This window comes from Pagrus major, chromosome 21 (assembly GCF_040436345.1).
Source record: "Pagrus major chromosome 21, Pma_NU_1.0".
NCBI lineage: Eukaryota > Metazoa > Chordata > Actinopteri > Spariformes > Sparidae > Pagrus > Pagrus major.
Genome location: NC_133235.1, coordinates 14,878,765 through 14,897,816, shown reverse-complemented (window position 1 = coordinate 14,897,816; position 19,052 = coordinate 14,878,765). Strand labels below are relative to the sequence as shown.

The following is a 19,052-nucleotide window of genomic DNA, read 5'->3' as shown; positions in this document are numbered from 1 at the left end:
TTCTGCGATATTCAAAAATCCAATTCAAAAATCCCATTGGCTTTTTGTCGAGGGAACCGGGGAGATGTTTACTTCCGGGTTAGCGTACAAGAATATGTCATCCCTACTCCACACTCTAAGTATGCATAACAGCGTTATTGTTATCATTACAAGTTAAATTACTCAATTATTATCATAACTGATTATTATTACAGATGTCTTTAACTATTATATATTATTATTGGATAGTTTAACCTCTAACAATGCATTATGATCAGTGTTGTAAAAAGCACCCCATAGTTTATTTACTACACTGAGAAATAAGGTTGTAAAAAAGCTCAGAAGGGCAAAAGTAACATTTTTCATTAATGCTTTTCGTGAAGCAAAGGGTAATAAAGAAATCAGGCAGAATTAAAAAATATTAACAGGGAACTCTAATGCCATCAATACAACTATAGAACTAAATATAGAGGGAATTGTGACCCATGATCCCAGTAAAGTAGCAATGGCATTTAATTCTTATTTTATTGATTCTACAAAAACTCTATCTCACAATTTGTCTGGATCTATGTACACTCTCACCCCTCTAAATACTGATGCTCCCATTCTGACTTTTAGAGAAGTGACCAACTCCAAGGTAAATATGATAGATTTCTTCCATCAATGGTTTAAGGGCAAAGGACGTATATGGGATGGACACAGTATTTATTAAAACCCATGAGGAGGCATTCATCCTTCCTATTAAAAAATTTTTTTTTTAAATGTATTTTTTTAAACCTTTATTTAATCTCGAGAATCATTGAGAGCAAGCCCTCATTTTCAATGATGTCGAGAGTACAAGTCAGATATTTACAACACAAAATACAAATAAGACAACAACAACACAGCACAGGTTAAAGAAGGAAAGAACACAGAAGACAGTTTCATCCATTAAAAACAGTTACATTCATAGACAGAGGAGTTTGTTATCATAGTTTTAAACTGACCCAGAGACACAAGTGTCTGTAGTTTTAATGTTAGTTGTAAATGATTCCAGGTGGATGCTGCAGAGAAACTAAAAGCAGTTCTACCAAATGAGGTGTTTGTCTTAGCAAGGAAGACTGACTTAGCAAGGAAGTAATATATGATGGCATCTTTCCAATTAAAGCTTTATAAATAAATAAGAGCCAATGCCTGTCCCGTCTTAATGCCTGTCCCGTCTTAAAGGTAGAAAGCTGGATTTATGGGTCCATTAATGGAGGAGTGTTTCCCAGTTCCTGGAAAACTGCTATAATCACACCAGTGGTCAAATCAGGTGACCACGCGGTCATTAGTAACTACAGACCCACCAGTATTCTTCCAGCAGTATCAAAAACAGCACGGTCATAAACATAGCACAAAAAGTAAGGAAATTTGTGTTTGGTAGATTATTTCTTTGTTGTAACAAGGAACCATACAAAGAACCATATACCAGCCTGGTCACACACTGCTGTGGGATGGCATCCCATTCTTCAACCAGCATTTGTTGCAAGTCAGCCAACATGGTTGTGTTGGTCACTCTGGCACGAAAAGCACGCCCAAGCTGATCCCACAAGTGTTCATTGAGGTCAAGGTCAGGACTGCTGGCAGGCCTTTCTATCCTCTCCACTCTCAAATTCTGGAGGTAGTCTCTGAGAAACCCCACTCTGTGTGTGACCAGGCTGGTGACCAGCATGAAGAGGAGGTGCCAGGCTGTTGTGGCTGTGTATGGTTCTTCCACATGCTACTTAGGCTCCTGTTTGTTAAATTAATAAATTGTTAAATTGCCAATATGTCTTGTTTCTTTAGAGTTCAATCAAACAATCCACCAAACGACACCAAACAAGAGTCAATAGCAGAATAAGCTGTTTGGCAGAGAAGATTTGGCAAATTTTTCATGGGCGCAACCCACATACTCAGCTCTGCTGCTCATCCCACAAATGCATGTTCCTTACAAATGTGGCACCATTTAAAAGGGAAATAAACAAGCTTTCCAACGGTATAAGATTTATTGCCAATAAGCATTGTTACAACAAAGAAATAATCTACCAAACACAAATTTCCTTACTTTTTGTGCTATGTTTATATCTACATGCCAAAAACAAGAGGCAAGCCGCAGAAGAGCTGTCAGCTTTGATGGTCAATATCTGGGGAGGGAGAAGACTCTCAGTGGTGGAGTTTAAAAATTTGGGAATAATAATAGATTCACAACTCAAAAGTTGTACATCAATGCCATGATTCTTTCACACATGAACTATTGTCTTACCAGCTGGACACAGACAGGTAAGACCACATCACGATCAGTAGACACTTTATAAACAAACCCTGAAAACATTGGATAAAAAGTCAAATTCATATCATCATTGTAAAATTTTTACTAAATATGCTGATATTTACTTTACTTTTATACTTGTATAAAATTTTTCACAGTATGGCCCCCTCTCCACTCGATGAATTCATTAAACAAGATCTAAATTCATCTACCAGAGCAGCTACAAGAGGGGATTATAAAATACCATGTAGAAAAAGTACTTTTGGGCAGTCAGCCTTTTACTATCGAGCAGCACATACCTGGAATAATATAATAATAATAGAACTAAGGAATATCACATCTCTCAACTCTTTCTCCAAATCTATAAAACAGTGGTTATTAGAAAATCAAATACGCTGTCATAATCAGGGATGTTGTTTTGTCTGTGCTTATGTGCTGGTGCTTTTGTTTGTATTCAAATGCTTGTGTTTTAATGTGCTTATATACTATGTGCTTTGATCAGTGCCTATATGCTACGTGATAAATTGTTCTTGTATGTATATATATTCACACGTATGTGCAGTACGTACTGTACACTATGGGTTGATCAGTTACCTGCAAGGCTGATTATCAGGTCCCATATTCATAATTTTTTTCTTATTATCAAAAACAGTGGGTTTTTTTTAGTTATTGCTGCTAAATTAATTTGAAATTTTTTGGCTTTGGCTCTTCTGCACACTGCAATTGGCAAAGTAATTAGTAATTATCAAATAAATGTAGTGGTCAAGTACAGTATTTCCCTCCAAATGTAGTGGAGTGGAATTAGAAATAGCAGAAAATTGAAATACTCTAAAAGTACCTCAAAATGAGTACAGTACTTGAGTAAATGCACTTAGTTACATTCCAACACTGATCATGATTATATTTTATAGTGCAACAACAATTAACTATGCAATGATACTTACATAATCCTCACAATGAAACAGATTTAATGTTAATTGTAGATTCAACAGTCATAACCAGTGAGGTTTATTAAGTCGGTTTTCTACATACAAGGAATTAGCCTCAGTAATTTGGTGCGTATAGGTCACGCTTCCAGTGATGTCACTCAGTGGCTAAGTTGCATTGTGGGTAATGTAGGCACCAGGTTCTGAAAAGCAGTCCACTGGTCTAGCATTGCATTCTGTAACACGGTTGGACTCAATAATGGACAGTTAAAAAACTATATCAAAATCAATTAAGGAGAACCAGAGATTTATTTTTTCCAAGCATTCTTCCTCCCAAGTATTTTTCACTGCTTCTTTATACAGTAAATTTCAAAAGAAAATGTTCCAATTTAATGTTTTTGAAGACTAGATTTTACATGCAAATGTATATACTGTATCTATCAGTTATCCATAGCTTTTGGCCTTCTGGATGTTTTCAATGTTCATACTCAATACTTACCACAGTATTTTATATTATTCCTAGATTCTCATCTTTAATTGCATGATTATTTTTACACAATGCCTGGTTGCCCAAACTCATAAATTACCCCTCATCTCAATAACCTTGAACGTTACATTTGATTGGATTAAAAACAATAGCATCCCAGTGAAGTGACCGTTATAATCCGTCACCAAGATTCAGTTTGAATGAACCTTCACATCAACACCATTAAACCAAGAAAGAATAAAGCAGTGACAGCAGACAGTTGTGGGGGCGTTTGGATTTTATTGACGTATCAAACAGCTGTACATCTATTTGCCTTTCTTGGCCTTGATCTTCCTCAGGTAGAACTCGAGCTCCTTGCCCTCCAGGATGTAGCCGTCTGCCCTGCCACACTGGCCTGGTCTGGAGGCGATGCAAGCTGCAGGAGGGACAAGGAAACAAGATTGGTCAAGAAGCTGTGTAAACTCAACCCAAACAAGGTTTCGCTGAATAATGTCAGAAAATGGTCAAGGTTAGCCTTGAGGTTACAAAATGTTCATAGAGTTAATACTACTGTAAGATTAGAATAGAAGTTTGTCTTTGATGAGCGAGTACAAGTGTGCAGGACTTTTTGGTTCTTCCAGTGACTGCTTTTAAAATCAGACACCTGTCTTAAAGAGCTGGTGTGCGCACTGCCTCGCTCTCAGCTATACAAATCACAAGACTGAAGCATTCTAGTGTAAAAACTTATGTTTAAATAGAACTGCAAAAAAAGGTCAAAGGGGCAAGTGCTAATTTTTAACTTCCTATACTTCAACCCCCAGATTGGGCAACTTCAGAAATCTTAACTGGGTGAATTAACCCTGCAGCAGATGTCAGATCAGGTCTTTCTCAGGTGTCTTCATTATCAGCACTTTCATTCAGTAGCAGAACTGACAAAGTTTATCATCATAGAAAGACATAAAACAGATCATACTTCATACATAAAAGACCACCCTTGAATGTAGACTAATTTTACAATGCAAGTAGAAAATTCAGTCTAAAGTTGAACTGAACTTTAACCCCCAGACTGGGCAAATTATCCAAAAGGATGAGATTAGCCAAATGTCACATCCCTGGAAGCATGCATTCGCCATGACAAGAGGATTGCTGTATTTCAAAGTTAATTACATGTAATATATTCTGAAGTCTTAGCAATAACCCTGTCTTCTGAATTGGTAAAATGAAAATTTGCAAGTATTCAGTCCCATGCTAGAGAGGCAAAAATTGAAGTATTTCACAACTGATGACATTTGTTATCAGAAACATTTCTTTGCAAATTAAACTGCTGGGAGACCCAAGTAATCTGAGGGTATAGCCAATCAGTGGTCAAATCCTTCAAAAGATGTGCACCAGTGATGCAGGTAAAGAACAAACATATTTCTGACAGCTACTATGACGGAATATACATGTTGACTCACCAAGCAGTTTTCCCTGCTGGAACTGCTCCTCCAAGAGGGTGCTGATCTTAGCTGTCTTTTTACGCTCATCGTACTTCTTCTGGGTCCTCTTTGACCTCTTCTTGTTCAGAACCTCTTCCTCCTCAGGAGTCTACAGAAGGACAGAACTCATTAGATTAACATGAAACACTTGAGTAAAGTTCACTGCTGGGCAACAACAGGGGGTTTGAATGTGTAAAACTGTTAACAGGTCTTTCTCAGGTGTCTACATTATCAGCACTTTCATTCAGTAGCAGAACTGACAAAGTTTATCATCATGGAAAGACGTGAACCAGATCTAACAGCTGCCATGACAAGAAAAAGCCTTTCAATTTTGCTCTGTTGTGACTCTGGTTGCAAATTTCTGCTCTAATACACAGTAGGCAACCCTTAAAATGAGCCCTCAGTGTGTCTTTCCACAATGTGTGGAGAGAAGAAAAAACTAAAAGTTGGACCTAGACAGAAGGATGATGTCGATACGCATTTTGACTATAATGCTGTGTTGATCACACTGTAGGGGGATGACAAGAGAAATGTATCTGCACTATGATGTCCAGTGATTTAAATTTTAGCATTTCAACCCATTATGGCAGCACCTCAGAGTCTAGTCAAAAATACTCCAATTAGTATACCACAGTTGTATTCATCACAAGTGAACAACAAGGTAGGTGAGACATTTGTATTTTTCACCACATACCAGCTTGGCTCCCTTCTTGCGTCCCAGAGGAGTGGCGTAGTGGGCCTCATACCACTGCCTGTAAGGAAGGCTGTCGACAAGGACGATGCAGTTCTTCACCAGGGTTTTGGTTCTGACCAGCTCGTTGTTGGAGGCATTGTAGACCACATCAATGATCCTGGTCTTCCGTGTGCAGCCTGTGTACAAAATAAAATTAAAAAATATCAGGTGCCATTAGTAAAGGAAAATTTAATTGGTCAACTACTAATATTGTTCTAATAAATTTTAAACTGCAGCACATGTCAGTCGAGGAAACGATCTTTCTCAGGTGTCTTCATTATCAGCACTCACATTCAGTAGCAGAACTGACAAAAGTTTATCATCATGGAAAGAAGTGTGCAACGCCCATTTGGAAATCAAAGTGGCATTTTAAAAAAAAAAAAAAAACTTACACTCAGAGCCCCATGAGAAGTTGCCAACGTCGAGCCTCAGAGCACGGTACTTCTTGTTGCCACCACGGACCCTCACTGTGTGGATGCGACGAGCTCCAATCTAAAGAAATAATACATTTTATTTTAGCTTTGACACAATTAGCATGCACACGATTCATTATTCATGTGTAAAGGTTGCATTCTGGCTTGAATTGATTGCTTGTTAGAAACAGCACTATAAGCATGTTCTAAAGCGTGTCAGTGTAACTATGACGAGTCCTATCATGGGTAAGCCCAGAGCTTTGAACCAAGACGGCCCAAAAAGACCTACCTAAGGTCATGTTTTCATCACTCACGCTACAGAACATTGAGTCCAGTTATAATTTAGCAACTGCTGGCTTTATTTACCTTTGTGTTTGCAGGAGGGCGACCAAGCTCATACTTCCTTTTCTTGTGGTAGGGCTTGCGTTTACCGCCGGTCTTGCGGCGTTTATGCCAGTTATCCCTTGAGATACCTGAATTAAATGGAAAAACAGTAAAAACCAGGAGTTAGATTTCTGGAAAACTCAAGACGTTGACAACAAAATAACTATTTGTGCTTGAGTAATCAGTTCTCCAAGGTAGGTTGTCCGCATTTAATTAGGATTCCGCTTAAAGAGTTTCATCATGTCACTCAAGCACCTATAATCTCCCTTCATGACTAACCGTTCGACACATTGCTAGACTTTTCGAGTATCATGTTTAAACTAGATTAAGACCACAACCTCAGTCACAGTTGGATGTCCAACACAACTGGATACATGTACAGGTGATGTACACAAACTCAAAGCATTGCTGCAAGCTAATTAAAGTTTCAATTTCTTCAATCATAACGTGGCCTTGAGGAAGCAGCATGCATCTCCACTGTCCAACGTACTACTTTGTTGACTTATTCATAGACTTGTTTTCAAAAAGATGAGATAAATTTAAGTCAGTGCACCCAACTACCTTGTAAAACACGGAGTAACTATTCGTAGTATTCTACAAAGTGTTTCAGTAAAGCAGCAGCAGCATGACACGATCACGACCATCCTACGAGCTAATGCTAACATTCACTCCCCATTAGCGTAAGTCTAACCCCGCTGTACACAATACTAAATTTTACTACTGACAAGCAAACATGTTGAATACACAACGCTGAAACCTAGTAAAATACTATAAATCCTCCAGGACAGCAACGTGGCCCGTTTAAGCACACTTCAACATTGGCAGCTAGCTACATAGCCAATGTGAGCAGCCATCTTGGAGCACTTCAGACATCCATTGCAATTTTTTTTCAATAAAATACATTAATCTAACATCAGTCTCTTAAGTTAAAGCCAATACTATTTAAATAACATTTAGCTATAATATGGCAAACCATTTTAGGAATATTCCTTCGTTAAAACACCAGATGGACTAGGATTCTCCCTCCGACCCGAGCATGAAAACACGTACCCATTCTCAGGCGCCGGCTAGAAAGAGGAATCGCAAAGGCTCATGGGGAGGTTTGAAGCCACGTGTTCTCGCGAGAATTCACGCAGCAGCGAACGGTATTTTCGATGGACGTACTCTTGGGTGTATTTTCTCCGGGTGAGGTTTTGTTCTCTCATCGTTGTTAATAATAATACATTCTTATCCTTGTTGTACTTACTCGAAAACAATTTTATTCCCCTCAACAAATCTTTAGGAATTAATTTACTTCATGTACAAAACGTTTTACTGACCCCTTCAATTATTTTATTTTTTATAAATATCTTCCTTCTGTTTTTTAAAGATTTAAAATGATGAAACAATGAATCAAATATAACTTTTTATTATATTCCAGTTATTTTATATATATATACTTTTGTTCGATCATTATAACACTATAATAATATTTTGTCAATACAATTTAATTACATAATTTACTAAATTTGATTACTGATAACTTTCGTATTTTATTTTTAATGTTCTAATTCGATATGTAAATGTATCAATGAATATATATATATAGTGAGTTAATGTAGAAAAAAAATCTACACAATCTATTTTGTATGCGGAAATTTAGGTCACGGGGTCAACTTTATTTCTATTTATTTATTGTTTTAAAGTATTATTTTTTTCAGTCTTTTTTTAGTATAATGTAAGACTAATGAGTCGCAACAGTTCAATGTGTAAGGAACAGAGATCAAGACTAAAGTAACAACAGGGGATGGCAGAATATGAGAATATAAATAAATAAATGAATAAATAAATAAATAAAATGGTGACAGATTATTTTTTTTATGATAATGGTGACAGACTTTTCACAGGCAAATAATTCAGAGTAAATAATTACTAAAATGCATTTCTTATTGGTTACCAGTTAACCCATAAGTTACAATGAATTTCAACTGAAAGTAAAATAAAGGATAGGGTCGAATTAAAGCATCTTACTCTATTAATATGATAGTTCCCTAATAGAACAAAAAGATGAACAATGTTTTATCATTACATATAAGTAATAACATGTAAGTATAAACATTATTCATAATGACACTTTTCCAACAGTCAAACATCTTCTTATAACCTCCCATTGAAATAAACAAGCCTGCCACAACCCGTTTAAAACAAATTTAAACACATGTATTCATTTAATGTTTCATTCAAAAAACACCAAAGTCATTTCCATGTTTCCATATAGTTCTTTATTATATACAGCTAGGATTAATTGGCAGTTGTGATATATGATATTGTGATAAACTTGGCAAGATTTCTCCATTCAACAGTGGTTTGTTCGGTGAAGCAGCAGAGAGATCACTCTTCCCAGGGGCTCATGTCTGTGTCAATTGCCACACAGTTGTATGCAGCATAACGCAGCTTCTCCTCACAAACTTTAGCACTGCAGGACCGAACAAATGAGGAGAGGAAAGGACGTGAGGCAATAAATGTAAAAAAAAATCAGTTTTCTCAAAAGTTATCTGCCTTATAAGAGCTCAGAGTACATGTGAGAACAAATTATTATATAGAAACAGATTTTATACATACAAACATAAAACATTAGTTTACCTTGGGTAGTTGGGTAAATAAAGAGTACTGGAACACGTGGAGGACTGAGGAAGAGCATCGGTTGTTTCAGAGCTAAAATCAGGAAACAAACAAAATGTCAAAATAGAGAATGAATGATTAGCTATCGTGCTATAAATTGCCAACGGGAATTTTGCTATGATCGCTTTTATTTAACAATGTACTTGCACTGACCCTTGTTTGTCAGGGAAGACGTAGATGGGCGCAGGAAGACGACTTCTCCCAGTTACAAACCTCAGAAATCTGCTGCGATCCTCTGAAAACAAAATAAAAAATCACTGTCAGTCACCACCATTAATATCAGTTCATAGTCCTCATCTCATCTCTCATACAGAGGTGTACTGTATATTTTCAGCACAACAAATACACCTAAACAGGGAACTGACCGTTGGTGAAGTTCGTCAGTGCTTCCCATAAGTATTGCACTCTAACGTCACTTTGTTCCAGGTCCTCATAGTGTGCTGGTAGGGAGACAGAAACAACATTGATGCATTAAGATAAGATGATGTAGAGCCCTTACTAGTGTTTAATTGAAGAAGATCTACAGTCAAGCACCTACAGGTCTTTGCTGCTGACATATCTAAAAACAAACATAGTGCCACCTATTCAATCAATAAAGAAAACACGTGTTTATAGTCGAAGGTAAATTCTTGGCTGGACACTCACTGAGTCGTTTCAGGGCTTCCACAGTGATCTCAGGGTCTCCACACACTTTCTTTTCCACTTCCTGCCAGGTGAGCAGGTCCAGCACTGCTTGAGGGACCACCTTCAACATCCCCGCCTGCATGGCTGCAATCTGTAACACACGTACAGTTCATCAGGCACTTTATTCAGCAGCTCCATATGCACCATAATTACTGGATGAGTTAATACTGAAAAATAAAAGCAAAAGAAGCCAAAGTGTAATAACACTGAAGTCCCACCTGCTGCTTGCTCTCCTCCAGCCGAGCCTTCTGCACCAGGCGGATGAACTCGCTGCGGTCCTCGTAACGCACGGCCACATTACTGCCGCCTGGGATGAGATCCACCATCTGGCCGTCGCTCAGCAGGGTGGTGTACACCAGCTCCTCACCAAACCTGAACTCAAACGTCTCCTGGTCCATGTTCTCCATGGCCTCCAGCAGGTTTACCTGAGCACACATCCAAATTTAAGGCAGGCAAGTTCAGGCAATGACTAGAATAAGATCTTGTCTCTTTAAGACTTTAGGGTTTTTAACTTTCAATATACTGTATCTTACATGCAGAAGAACCTATATAACACTGAAGGAAACGGAGAAAAAAAAGAAGCATAATAGGTCTCCTTTAAGCAGTTGTAATAATGTCAATGTCCTCACCAGCACAGAGTCGACAGCGGGGAAATCTTTGCTCCAGCTGACAGCCTCCCCAGTCAGCTGCTTCCACACCAGCCCGGGCAGAGCCAAGACCTGCAGGATTGCACACAGAAGAAGCCAGAAAATCAGGTATCTCCATTTACTCAGTCTTCTTTCATAGCGATGTTACTGACTAGGTGGAGAGTGAGCATCACTCACCAAGAAGTCTTTTCCTCTGAGAGCAGCTCCCATAAGCTGACCGATCCACTCATACTTCTGGAACTCTTTACAGGACGGGTTAGGGACGTAGTAATCTCTGGCCTCTAAGGACCCCTGAGAGACGAGCAAAAGTCAGGTGAAGAAAAAGCCACGACCTCTGAAAACACTGAAGTGCAACTGAATCTTAACCGTGTGGTGATTACCTGGTTGGACGTACGGCTGAAGAAAGGCAGAGGCATGGGACACTCAGCTGAGCTGGGGCAAAGCTCCTCAGACATGTCAGCCAGGCTGTCCCGAAATCCACCTCCCTGATCAATGATTCCTTCTGCGATGAACTTACATTCCCACCACTGGTCATACCGAGCAGGCCATCTAAAAAACCCAGAGGAAAGACCGTAGATTATAACACCCTGGAGTTACTGTCATGTTCATGCAAGAAATATCGGACACATGAGTCTGAGATGCAAGCCTACAAAAGCTCACCTATAATCCAAAGTTTTCTCAAATTTGTCAGATGGCTTCAGACCTTCATACACCTGCAAGGAGAGAAATATAAAGCATAAGACAACAGTAAGCGCACCCATAACTCATCACAGAGTCTGACAGATGTTAAACTGACTCTCAACTCTAAAATCAGAATCCTTCAAGCACATATAAATGTCATCACATGGAAAGAATAAGTAACCTCTATGCTTCACACTTCAAGGCAATTCAAGAGTCTAGTTTGACGAAGTGATGTCACCATAAAGTAAGTGTTTAATACCTGATTTAACACAGCGTTCTTGCAGCTGGGGTCCAGAGAGGGGTTGTCTCTGTGCTCCATGGCCAGACGTCTGTTGATGTAGAGTCGGGGCATGAAGTTTGGCTTACTGGTTTCTGAGTCCTTCAGGCACTGTGTGATGAGGGCTGAGCGGCGTTTGGACAGCAGCAGGAACTGCTTTATGCTCTAGTGGGGCAGAAGAACACACAAGTAAATACTGTTGGTTGGAATTTCACTTTGGACCTTTTTTTTAGGTGGCGTTTAAATTGTTTTTCTGTGTCAGTATCATATATTTAAAGGTTTCACGGTGACTCACTTTGATCTGGTTGAAGGTACCCAGACTGTAGTCCCAGGCTGGTACCAGGTGTGGTAGAACACTGTCCAGGAGACTGATGAACCTGCAGAAAGCGAGACAAATAAATGTACCTGCACAAACACTGAGAAATATTTAAATGCTTAAATACAATAAAGACAATTAGAGAATTGAATCTAACTTGTAGGTTTGAGATTTTAATGACTTCTTGAGATGGTTCCCTCTTGATTCCTTCTTGGATCCCTCTTTGTTTCCTCTTGGTTCCCTCCTAATTTCTCCCTGGTTCCCTTCTGCTTGCCTCCTGTTTCCTGCCTGGTTTCCTCCTGATTCACCCCTAGTCCCCTCTTGTTTCCCTCCTTGCTTTCTCTTTGTTTCCTATTGGTTCCCTCTTGTTTCTCTCCTTGTTCCCCCTGGTTCTCTTTTAGTTCCCTCTTGGTTCCGTCATAATTCCCTCTTGGTTCCCTGCAGGGGGGCCATGTGTTTGTGTGCATGGCGGGGACACATTTTTCTCACAAGAAACACAGAGTTGGTGCCAAAAATGTAACTCCACAATGATTCTCACGGCTAAAAGAACCCTGGCAGTAGATGAATACTGATCTACCTCTGGATGACCAGTGCTCTGCGGTACAGGACGTCAGATGTGTTGCCCTGCAGACGAGGGTAGCGCACCAGGTTAGAGGACTGGAAAACATCAGCATTCAGACCCAAGTCTCTTTCGCACGACGACTTGATCTTCAAGCCTCTGATCCGGACGTCTATCCCTTCATCTATGAAACCAAAAGAGAGAAAAAAAACAGAGTTTAAGCTTCATGACATCACTATAGAAGGTTTTTAGCCAAATCAACTGTATTTACATGTTTCAATAATTAAAAATAAATAGAGAAACATGCTTACAAGCCTTACCTCTACATTCCTCAATCCTAATCTCAATTACAGGCAGGTGAGACGTCATATCTTCCAGCACACATACTTCTCCAATCAGGTTGCTAGAGGCAAAAAAGAGCAGAAATGTGTAAATTCTTGGTCAACTTCCTACGGATGAAAAAGCTCAGTGCAGCAAGCTGATAGGCTTCATAATAACAAATTACACTTTTATTTCTGATTCTTTAGCAGAACATCATATCATTAACAGGGCTAGAACAATATATCAGGTAGATGTTGGCCTTTAATTACAAGGCTTCCTCCCTGAATCTAAACCCTTTTACAAAATAATATCAAAAGGTATGATGCCTGTGTTTTTGCAACCATGGCCATGAGGTGGGCATTGCTGAGGGCGGTGATAGTTGTAACATCACAAACTTACAGAAGTTTTGACGGCTCATTTAAAAGGCACAGTTTCTGAATACGGGCTGTGAATTGAGCAGTTGGATACTTTCACAGGATTTATAGCACCTAGACCTGCTTTATAATCCCCAAAGACATGGAAATCTCACTTTTTATGACATGGGACCTTTACACATTGAAAGAAAGCATGGTCTCTTAATTCAAAACTAGTGGTATAAGTTGTAAGTCTTCCCTCTAAAGCTTGTATACTATACTCTGAAGCATATCTGTCAAACCCAGGGTATTTAGTGAATTGTGTTGAAAAAAATCCTTTCTAAAAATGCTCACTCGTCTATAGTGACATCACTCAGCTTCTTCAGGTTGTCTCCCTCTCCTCCATAAACCGTGACTCGCTTGGGCATGTAGTTGTCATCTGTAGAGTCCACCGTCAAAATCAGCTTACTGAGGAGCAAAGAGGCTTGTCATTATATACAATAGAGACAAGTCCACGATTTATCAACAATATAAAGGATCAAATGAGGAACCTGACGTTTAAGCAAACATGAAACATATCATGGCTTACTGCATGTATACTGTATCAGTGACCGTGAATTATTTCCCTCTTGATAGAGCATAATGTAGGTGTGGCACCACATAAGTACATACAATGTTTTCCTTGAGGGGCAACTTTGACCACCAAAGTATGTTCACTTAGTGCTTGTTTTCGCCCCTGACAAGGTGAGATTGTTATCTGTCTGACAACATTATAGAACGGATTACTACAGAAACAGACCTTTTTTGTCGAAGAGTATATTCCTTTTTGTTTAACCAGAAACAGCCGTTATATCACTCTCACCAAATTCACCAGACTCTATTTACAAAACCTGTAATTTTATCATCGTAAACAACACTTCATTCAAACTCGATAGAAACAAAATAAAACTCACCAAAACCAACTATTTTTTTCGTCTTTCTACTGTTCCAACAATCACCAGCTCCGGTTGTTTCTAAACTAACCTTTAATTCACCAACTTAGATGTGAAAGTATCGTGACAGGGTCAGGACACGACAGAGGGAGGTCAGAAATCAGAGAAGCAGTGGGGAGAAAACAGTCTGTGAATTAAGAGTTTATTTTGACCATCAGTGGAAAGACTAAACCAGACGGCTTTGGTGAGTTTTATTTAGATTCTGTAAAGTTGCAATGAAGTGTAATGTACAGTTACTGTTTTTGTCAATGGAGTCTGGTGGCTTTGAGGAGAGCGATAGAACAGCTGTTTCCCATTAAAACCAAAGGATTTTATGCTCTAAGAAAAGGTTCATCTCTGTATGGATCCTTTCCATCATGTTGTCAGACACTTAGAATAACAATCTCAACCTGTCAGTAGCAAAAACAAGCACTTCAAGCACAGTCAAAGTTGTCCACAAGGATCACGTTCCAGCGCTGGTTGAGGTGATTTACTGGACTGATAGGGCCCAGGTTTAAAAATACTGGAATCCCCCTTAAACACCTTGAAGTTGTGATTATTGTTTTGTTTTTTATGAACTGTGTTGCTCGGCTCCTTACTTCACCACAGTGCCCCTCTTCATGTGCAGGCGTATCCAGTGTTGTCCCTGCATGCCGTCACTCTCCCAGTAAGTTTCAGTGTCGCCGTCTGTCAGACAGCTCACCCCTCCACTGGGATCATCCTGTAAGGAAATATCAAAGTAATTTGACATGGGGCATACCACTCAATGTAACATCATCATTATGTACCCTTTCTGTCAAATTTGTAATATCATCAAGGTGAAAAAGCAGACGACAAAGGTAACCTATTATTCAAATAGCTTTTTTTGACTGGAAAATGTCACAACCGCAGACTTCAAATCAGACTCAAACTCCTAAATCTCTGCTTTTGTGGAAGGGCAGACTGCTCTAGACTGAGTGAATGTGACTCACCGAATATGAAGAAACATCAATGCTGGTCACGCACTGTTTGACACTGCCCAGGTTCTCATCCTCTTTCCCTATGTGGTCATAGAAGTAGTGCACCAGGTCCTCGTCACATTCATACGTCCAGGTGGGAGGAACATACCTTGAAGAGTTAAACAACAGCTTCATTTGACATTCTGCTGCTATCTCAAGTCTTGAATCTCTAGTTTGACTTAACGCAAACAGGCGAACCTTAGCTTCTGGACGGCAGCATCGTCCCTCTCAGCGATTTTGGGTTTGGAGCCGATGTAAAGCGCATTCTCCACATTCACCACCTGCTCCCACCTGTTGCAGGGCTTGTGGTCATAGCCGAAGAGCTGCTCTTGTCTGCTGACGGTCTCCGGCGACTCCACCGGCACCAGCCTGTCACCTCCCTCTGTGTGTTTACACACCAGGATCCAGCCTTCCTCCAGCTCCATGCCTGGACGGTGCTCCTCCATCTGCTCCTGGACACAGACATGGATCATTGAAACAACATGTGTTACTGTAGAACACATTTAAAACACACATAAAAAAAGTGACCCAGCATAATAGGGACAAATTGGGTTGTGCAATCCTACCATGATACCTGTTTAGGGAGATATATCACCAATTGACATATTTAATGGATATTTCATATTACGGTACCTAACAACTGATGAACTGTACAATACAAATGTACAAATGAACACGATAGCTGCAGGGAGTTTGATTAACAACAGCAATTTGGATTAACTTTGAGCAGATTATTTCCTGTGAAAATTGAATTAAAGATCCTGATATTTTTAGTTACATTAATAAAATTCTATGTCCTTATAAGGTTTTTTTTTAAACATTTTTTATCAATTTTACACACTTGCTAAGCTCCTCTTTTTTTTTTTTTTTTTTTTTTTTAAAGGAAGGCCTCATTACACCACATGAAGGTTTGGCGACCCCTAGTTGGGATTGGGAACCGATGCGTGAAGGCATTGAAAATGACATGAGAAGTTGTGTAGTTGTGTGTAACTTGACAGGAGGTAAAATATCCATTATTTGAGGGTTGGTGGTCTGATCTCTGGCTTCTCTTGTAAATATGTTAAAGTGTCTTTGAGGAAGACTTTATCATTTCAAACATCATTATAAGGCGAGTCTGACTTCGCTATGCTTACTGACTTCAGCCTACATTTTCCGTATTATGGAACTGATGTAAATGAAACCTACTGACACTGGAAATTTGCTTTAATGTAGACTGTAATTTAAAAAACACATCCTTATTTAGCACCAAAAGCAAAACAAGAATGAAAACTTAAGTTGCATTTCAACATGCTCATAATTGTCACATTACCAACTTACTCCTGCACTTTTATTTTATCATTAAGAGTTCAGAGTACATCCAACCATCCAGCTATTGTCTGTAACAGCATTTCTTTTGGAGAGTTGCCAATTAACCTCTCCCATATATCTTTGGACTGTGGACACAATGTGCAAAGAAACCACTGCAGACAAAAGCTGGTCAGTTGTGGATTCAAACCCAGGACTTTCTTGCTGTGACAAGAACTAATCAGTTAGTTGTTTGGTCCAGATAAAATGTTAGAAAATGGAGAAAAATGTCAATCAGTGTTTTCCAAAGCCCAAGATGACATCTTCAGATGTCTTGCTTTGTCCACAACCAGAAGATATGCACATTTAATAAGAGAACTTTGAGTTCTGTTTCTCAAGAAATTACTCAAAGTGATTAATCATTTATCATATTCGCTGGCGATTAATTTAATAGTTGACAAATAATCGTTTTGATCGATTAATTGTTGCAGCTGTAGTGCAAATTACACAAACCACTTGGCACCCAAGAGTAAATGAATTTGATTTAGTAGTACAATTAGTAGATTTATTGCAGGTCTTACCACAAAATTATAAGTGTATCAGTTCGAGCCTGACCGACATATTGATATTGACCTATATTATCTCCAATATATCGATATTGGCGTATATTTTGTCCAATATGAGGTATGAAACCTTATTTTTCTAAGTCATGACACCACAGAAAATGCTTGGGAGTATTTATAATTATTAAATCCTAATATCAGTCTTGGCCCCAAAAATCCGGTATCAGCCAGGCTTAGTTTGAGGAGTGTGCTCATCATCATTGTTCACCTCCTTTATTGCAAGATAATGTGTCTTTGGAGAGAGACAGCAGCTTACCTTGATGATTTTGACCCAAAGGCCCTGGCTGTTGCGGTATTCTTCCCCTGTTGTCCGGATACATGTCCCTTTCTTTGGTTCAATGTTGTACTTGCATAATTTCTTAATATGTGGGGTTTGGTGTGGATTCTCAAAGACGGAGACGAGCGTTTTTCCGACGGTGGAGCCTCCTGCAGACGGTCCGGAGGAGGCTGAGGAGGTGGACGATGAATCCTTGCAGATTTTGTAGCACACCTCTCTGGGGACGTAACACAGGCACTCCGGAACCGGCTCGCTTCTCTTGAAACACTCGATACACCTGTTCAGGAAGCGGATCCTGCCGAGCAGCAGGTGAGGGTTGTCGCCCAGAGCCATGATGGTGATGGAGGTGACAGTCAGCAGCTCAGCAGCAGGGGGGCGTCAGCTGACATTACACCACTGTCCTGCCTTTGTTTTCTGCCTGGTACAGAGGGGATGCTCCTGTCAAACAAACCAAACAAAACCGAATATTCGTGAATAACAAAGGCTCCAATGACCCGCAGACAAATCTATTGAATTGGTTTAATTCCCAGCTCTCTTTAATCGGGAGTGTAACGGTACAGTGTGTAAAAGGTCAAAAAATCTGACCAAAGTTCGCTGACGGTGAGAAAACTATCAACTCCTTCCTTAATCCATTAGAGTGAGTTAGCTAACATTAGCAAGCTAGCTAGGCTTTAGGTAAATAAGCGTAACCTGCGGTGTTTACGACAGCTGATGTCTTATTCAGAAAGTGTAGAAAGAAATATCTCACGGGTTACAAGTCAGAGTTATGTCTAGAAACTTATTTTTAATGTACCTTTACCGCCAACAAGTATTTAAAATGTGAAACTCATTTACCGTTGAGGGTTTCTTGGATTTCTGACAACGCGGAAGCGCAGAAGATGCCTTTTGACCCTCTCGCATTTCCGTCGTTTGTACTTCAAAATAAAAGTCATGCAACTAAATTCATTAATCTCGACGTACACATGTTTAAAACAGTACATTATTTGATAATCAGACACGTTTGTACACAGCTGGACCGTGTGTTATGGCTGGATTTTACCTAGTTTAAAAGCGAGTGTACAAAATAAGATCCAGCTTCTGTTTTGTATTTTAATTTTTGCTCTTTTTGGTGTGCAGGCAGACCACGTGGATTCAAGTAAAAGCATGCATTGACCCTCTGTAGACTGTATGCTGTTTTTTTATGCAGAAGTGCAGGAAGTGGACCACATTTATTCTCTTACATAGAGTTTTGATGAATTTGTACTTGTAATTTGTAATTTCCATTTTATGCTGCTTTACAGTAATGCTTTAATACACTTCAGAGGAAAAACTATACCTTTTATTGCATACAATTATTTCACAGCCATAGTTTCTTGCAGTTAAAACTTTACTAAAATGTGATGCATCATTGTAGATTAAAGCACACTATAGTACGTAAAGAAGTCCAAATTAGCTCGACCTCAACCAGCTACAGCAGGAAATAGCTGCTTATATAATGCATCAGCAATGGTTATCCAAGAATGTGCTTTTAATTTTGATACTTTTAGTATATTTTGTTGATAAAACTGTTTTTATATATATCAAATTTTGAATGCAGGACTTTTACTTTGATTTTGATATCGTTGCTTTTACTAAAACACATTTGATCATTTCATTCACCATTTTCTGCAGACTATATATAAAATCAATGACTGGTCCCATGCACCAATGCATCTGCTGTTATGTCTATGGACAGTACCGTGTTTATGATTTGTACTTTGTACTGCTGATAAA

At 39.2% G+C, this 19,052-nt stretch overlaps 2 protein-coding genes and 4 non-coding genes across 6 annotated transcripts; all 6 read right to left on the bottom strand.

Moving 5' to 3' along the window:
• Positions 1-3,920: 3,920 nt before the first annotated feature.
• rps8a (ribosomal protein S8a) lies at positions 3,921-7,721 on the bottom strand. Its single transcript, XM_073490644.1, has 6 exons — positions 7,699-7,721; positions 6,631-6,737; positions 6,244-6,343; positions 5,813-5,988; positions 5,098-5,227; positions 3,921-4,076 (listed from the first exon to the last, which is right to left on the bottom strand). Exons 1-6 carry the CDS (start codon positions 7,700-7,702, stop codon positions 3,967-3,969), a joined length of 627 nt encoding a protein of 208 aa, XP_073346745.1. The 5' UTR covers positions 7,703-7,721; the 3' UTR covers positions 3,921-3,966.
• On the bottom strand, positions 4,525-4,594 carry LOC141017482 (small nucleolar RNA SNORD38). The gene has a single exon (XR_012180653.1). It is a non-coding gene; the product is annotated as a small nucleolar RNA SNORD38 (small nucleolar RNA).
• LOC141017476 (small nucleolar RNA SNORD38) lies at positions 5,330-5,399 on the bottom strand. The gene has a single exon (XR_012180647.1). It is a non-coding gene; the product is annotated as a small nucleolar RNA SNORD38 (small nucleolar RNA).
• On the bottom strand, positions 6,091-6,182 carry LOC141017484 (small nucleolar RNA snR61/Z1/Z11). The gene has a single exon (XR_012180655.1). It is a non-coding gene; the product is annotated as a small nucleolar RNA snR61/Z1/Z11 (small nucleolar RNA).
• LOC141017483 (small nucleolar RNA SNORD46) lies at positions 6,475-6,581 on the bottom strand. Its single transcript, XR_012180654.1, has one exon. It is a non-coding gene; the product is annotated as a small nucleolar RNA SNORD46 (small nucleolar RNA).
• Positions 7,722-8,886: 1,165 nt separating the features above from the next.
• Positions 8,887-18,190, bottom strand: hectd3 (HECT domain containing 3). Its single transcript, XM_073491577.1, has 20 exons — positions 18,135-18,190; positions 17,280-17,738; positions 15,315-15,568; positions 15,090-15,225; positions 14,718-14,839; positions 13,502-13,615; positions 12,794-12,876; positions 12,492-12,657; positions 11,894-11,975; positions 11,581-11,763; positions 11,301-11,353; positions 11,021-11,189; positions 10,818-10,931; positions 10,623-10,712; positions 10,212-10,418; positions 9,955-10,084; positions 9,675-9,749; positions 9,463-9,544; positions 9,271-9,342; positions 8,887-9,103 (listed from the first exon to the last, which is right to left on the bottom strand). Exons 2-20 carry the CDS (start codon positions 17,631-17,633, stop codon positions 9,019-9,021), a joined length of 2,571 nt encoding a protein of 856 aa, XP_073347678.1. The 5' UTR covers positions 17,634-17,738; positions 18,135-18,190; the 3' UTR covers positions 8,887-9,018.
• Between the last annotated feature and the right edge of the window lie 862 nt (positions 18,191-19,052).

What these genes read in the sequence shown, in the direction of transcription:
- rps8a (XM_073490644.1), bottom strand. An exon ending in CTTCTCATGGGGCTCTGAGT is followed by an intron (nt 5,989 to 6,243) that starts GTAAGTTTTTTT and finishes TTTTGTACACAG; the next exon opens with GCTGCACACGGAAGACCAGG. An exon ending in GCAAGAAGGGAGCCAAGCTG is followed by an intron (nt 5,228 to 5,812) that starts GTATGTGGTGAA and finishes GTCCTTCTGTAG; the next exon opens with ACTCCTGAGGAGGAAGAGGT.
- hectd3 (XM_073491577.1), bottom strand. Translation starts at nt 17,633, where the DNA reads ATGGCTCTGGGCGACAACCCTCACCTGCTGCTCGGCAGGATCCGCTTC. An exon ending in AGTGATGTCACTATAGACGA is followed by an intron (nt 12,877 to 13,501) that starts GTGAGCATTTTT and finishes TTTTGCCTCTAG; the next exon opens with CAACCTGATTGGAGAAGTAT. An exon ending in TGGAGGAGAGCAAGCAGCAG is followed by an intron (nt 10,085 to 10,211) that starts GTGGGACTTCAG and finishes CGTGTGTTACAG; the next exon opens with ATTGCAGCCATGCAGGCGGG.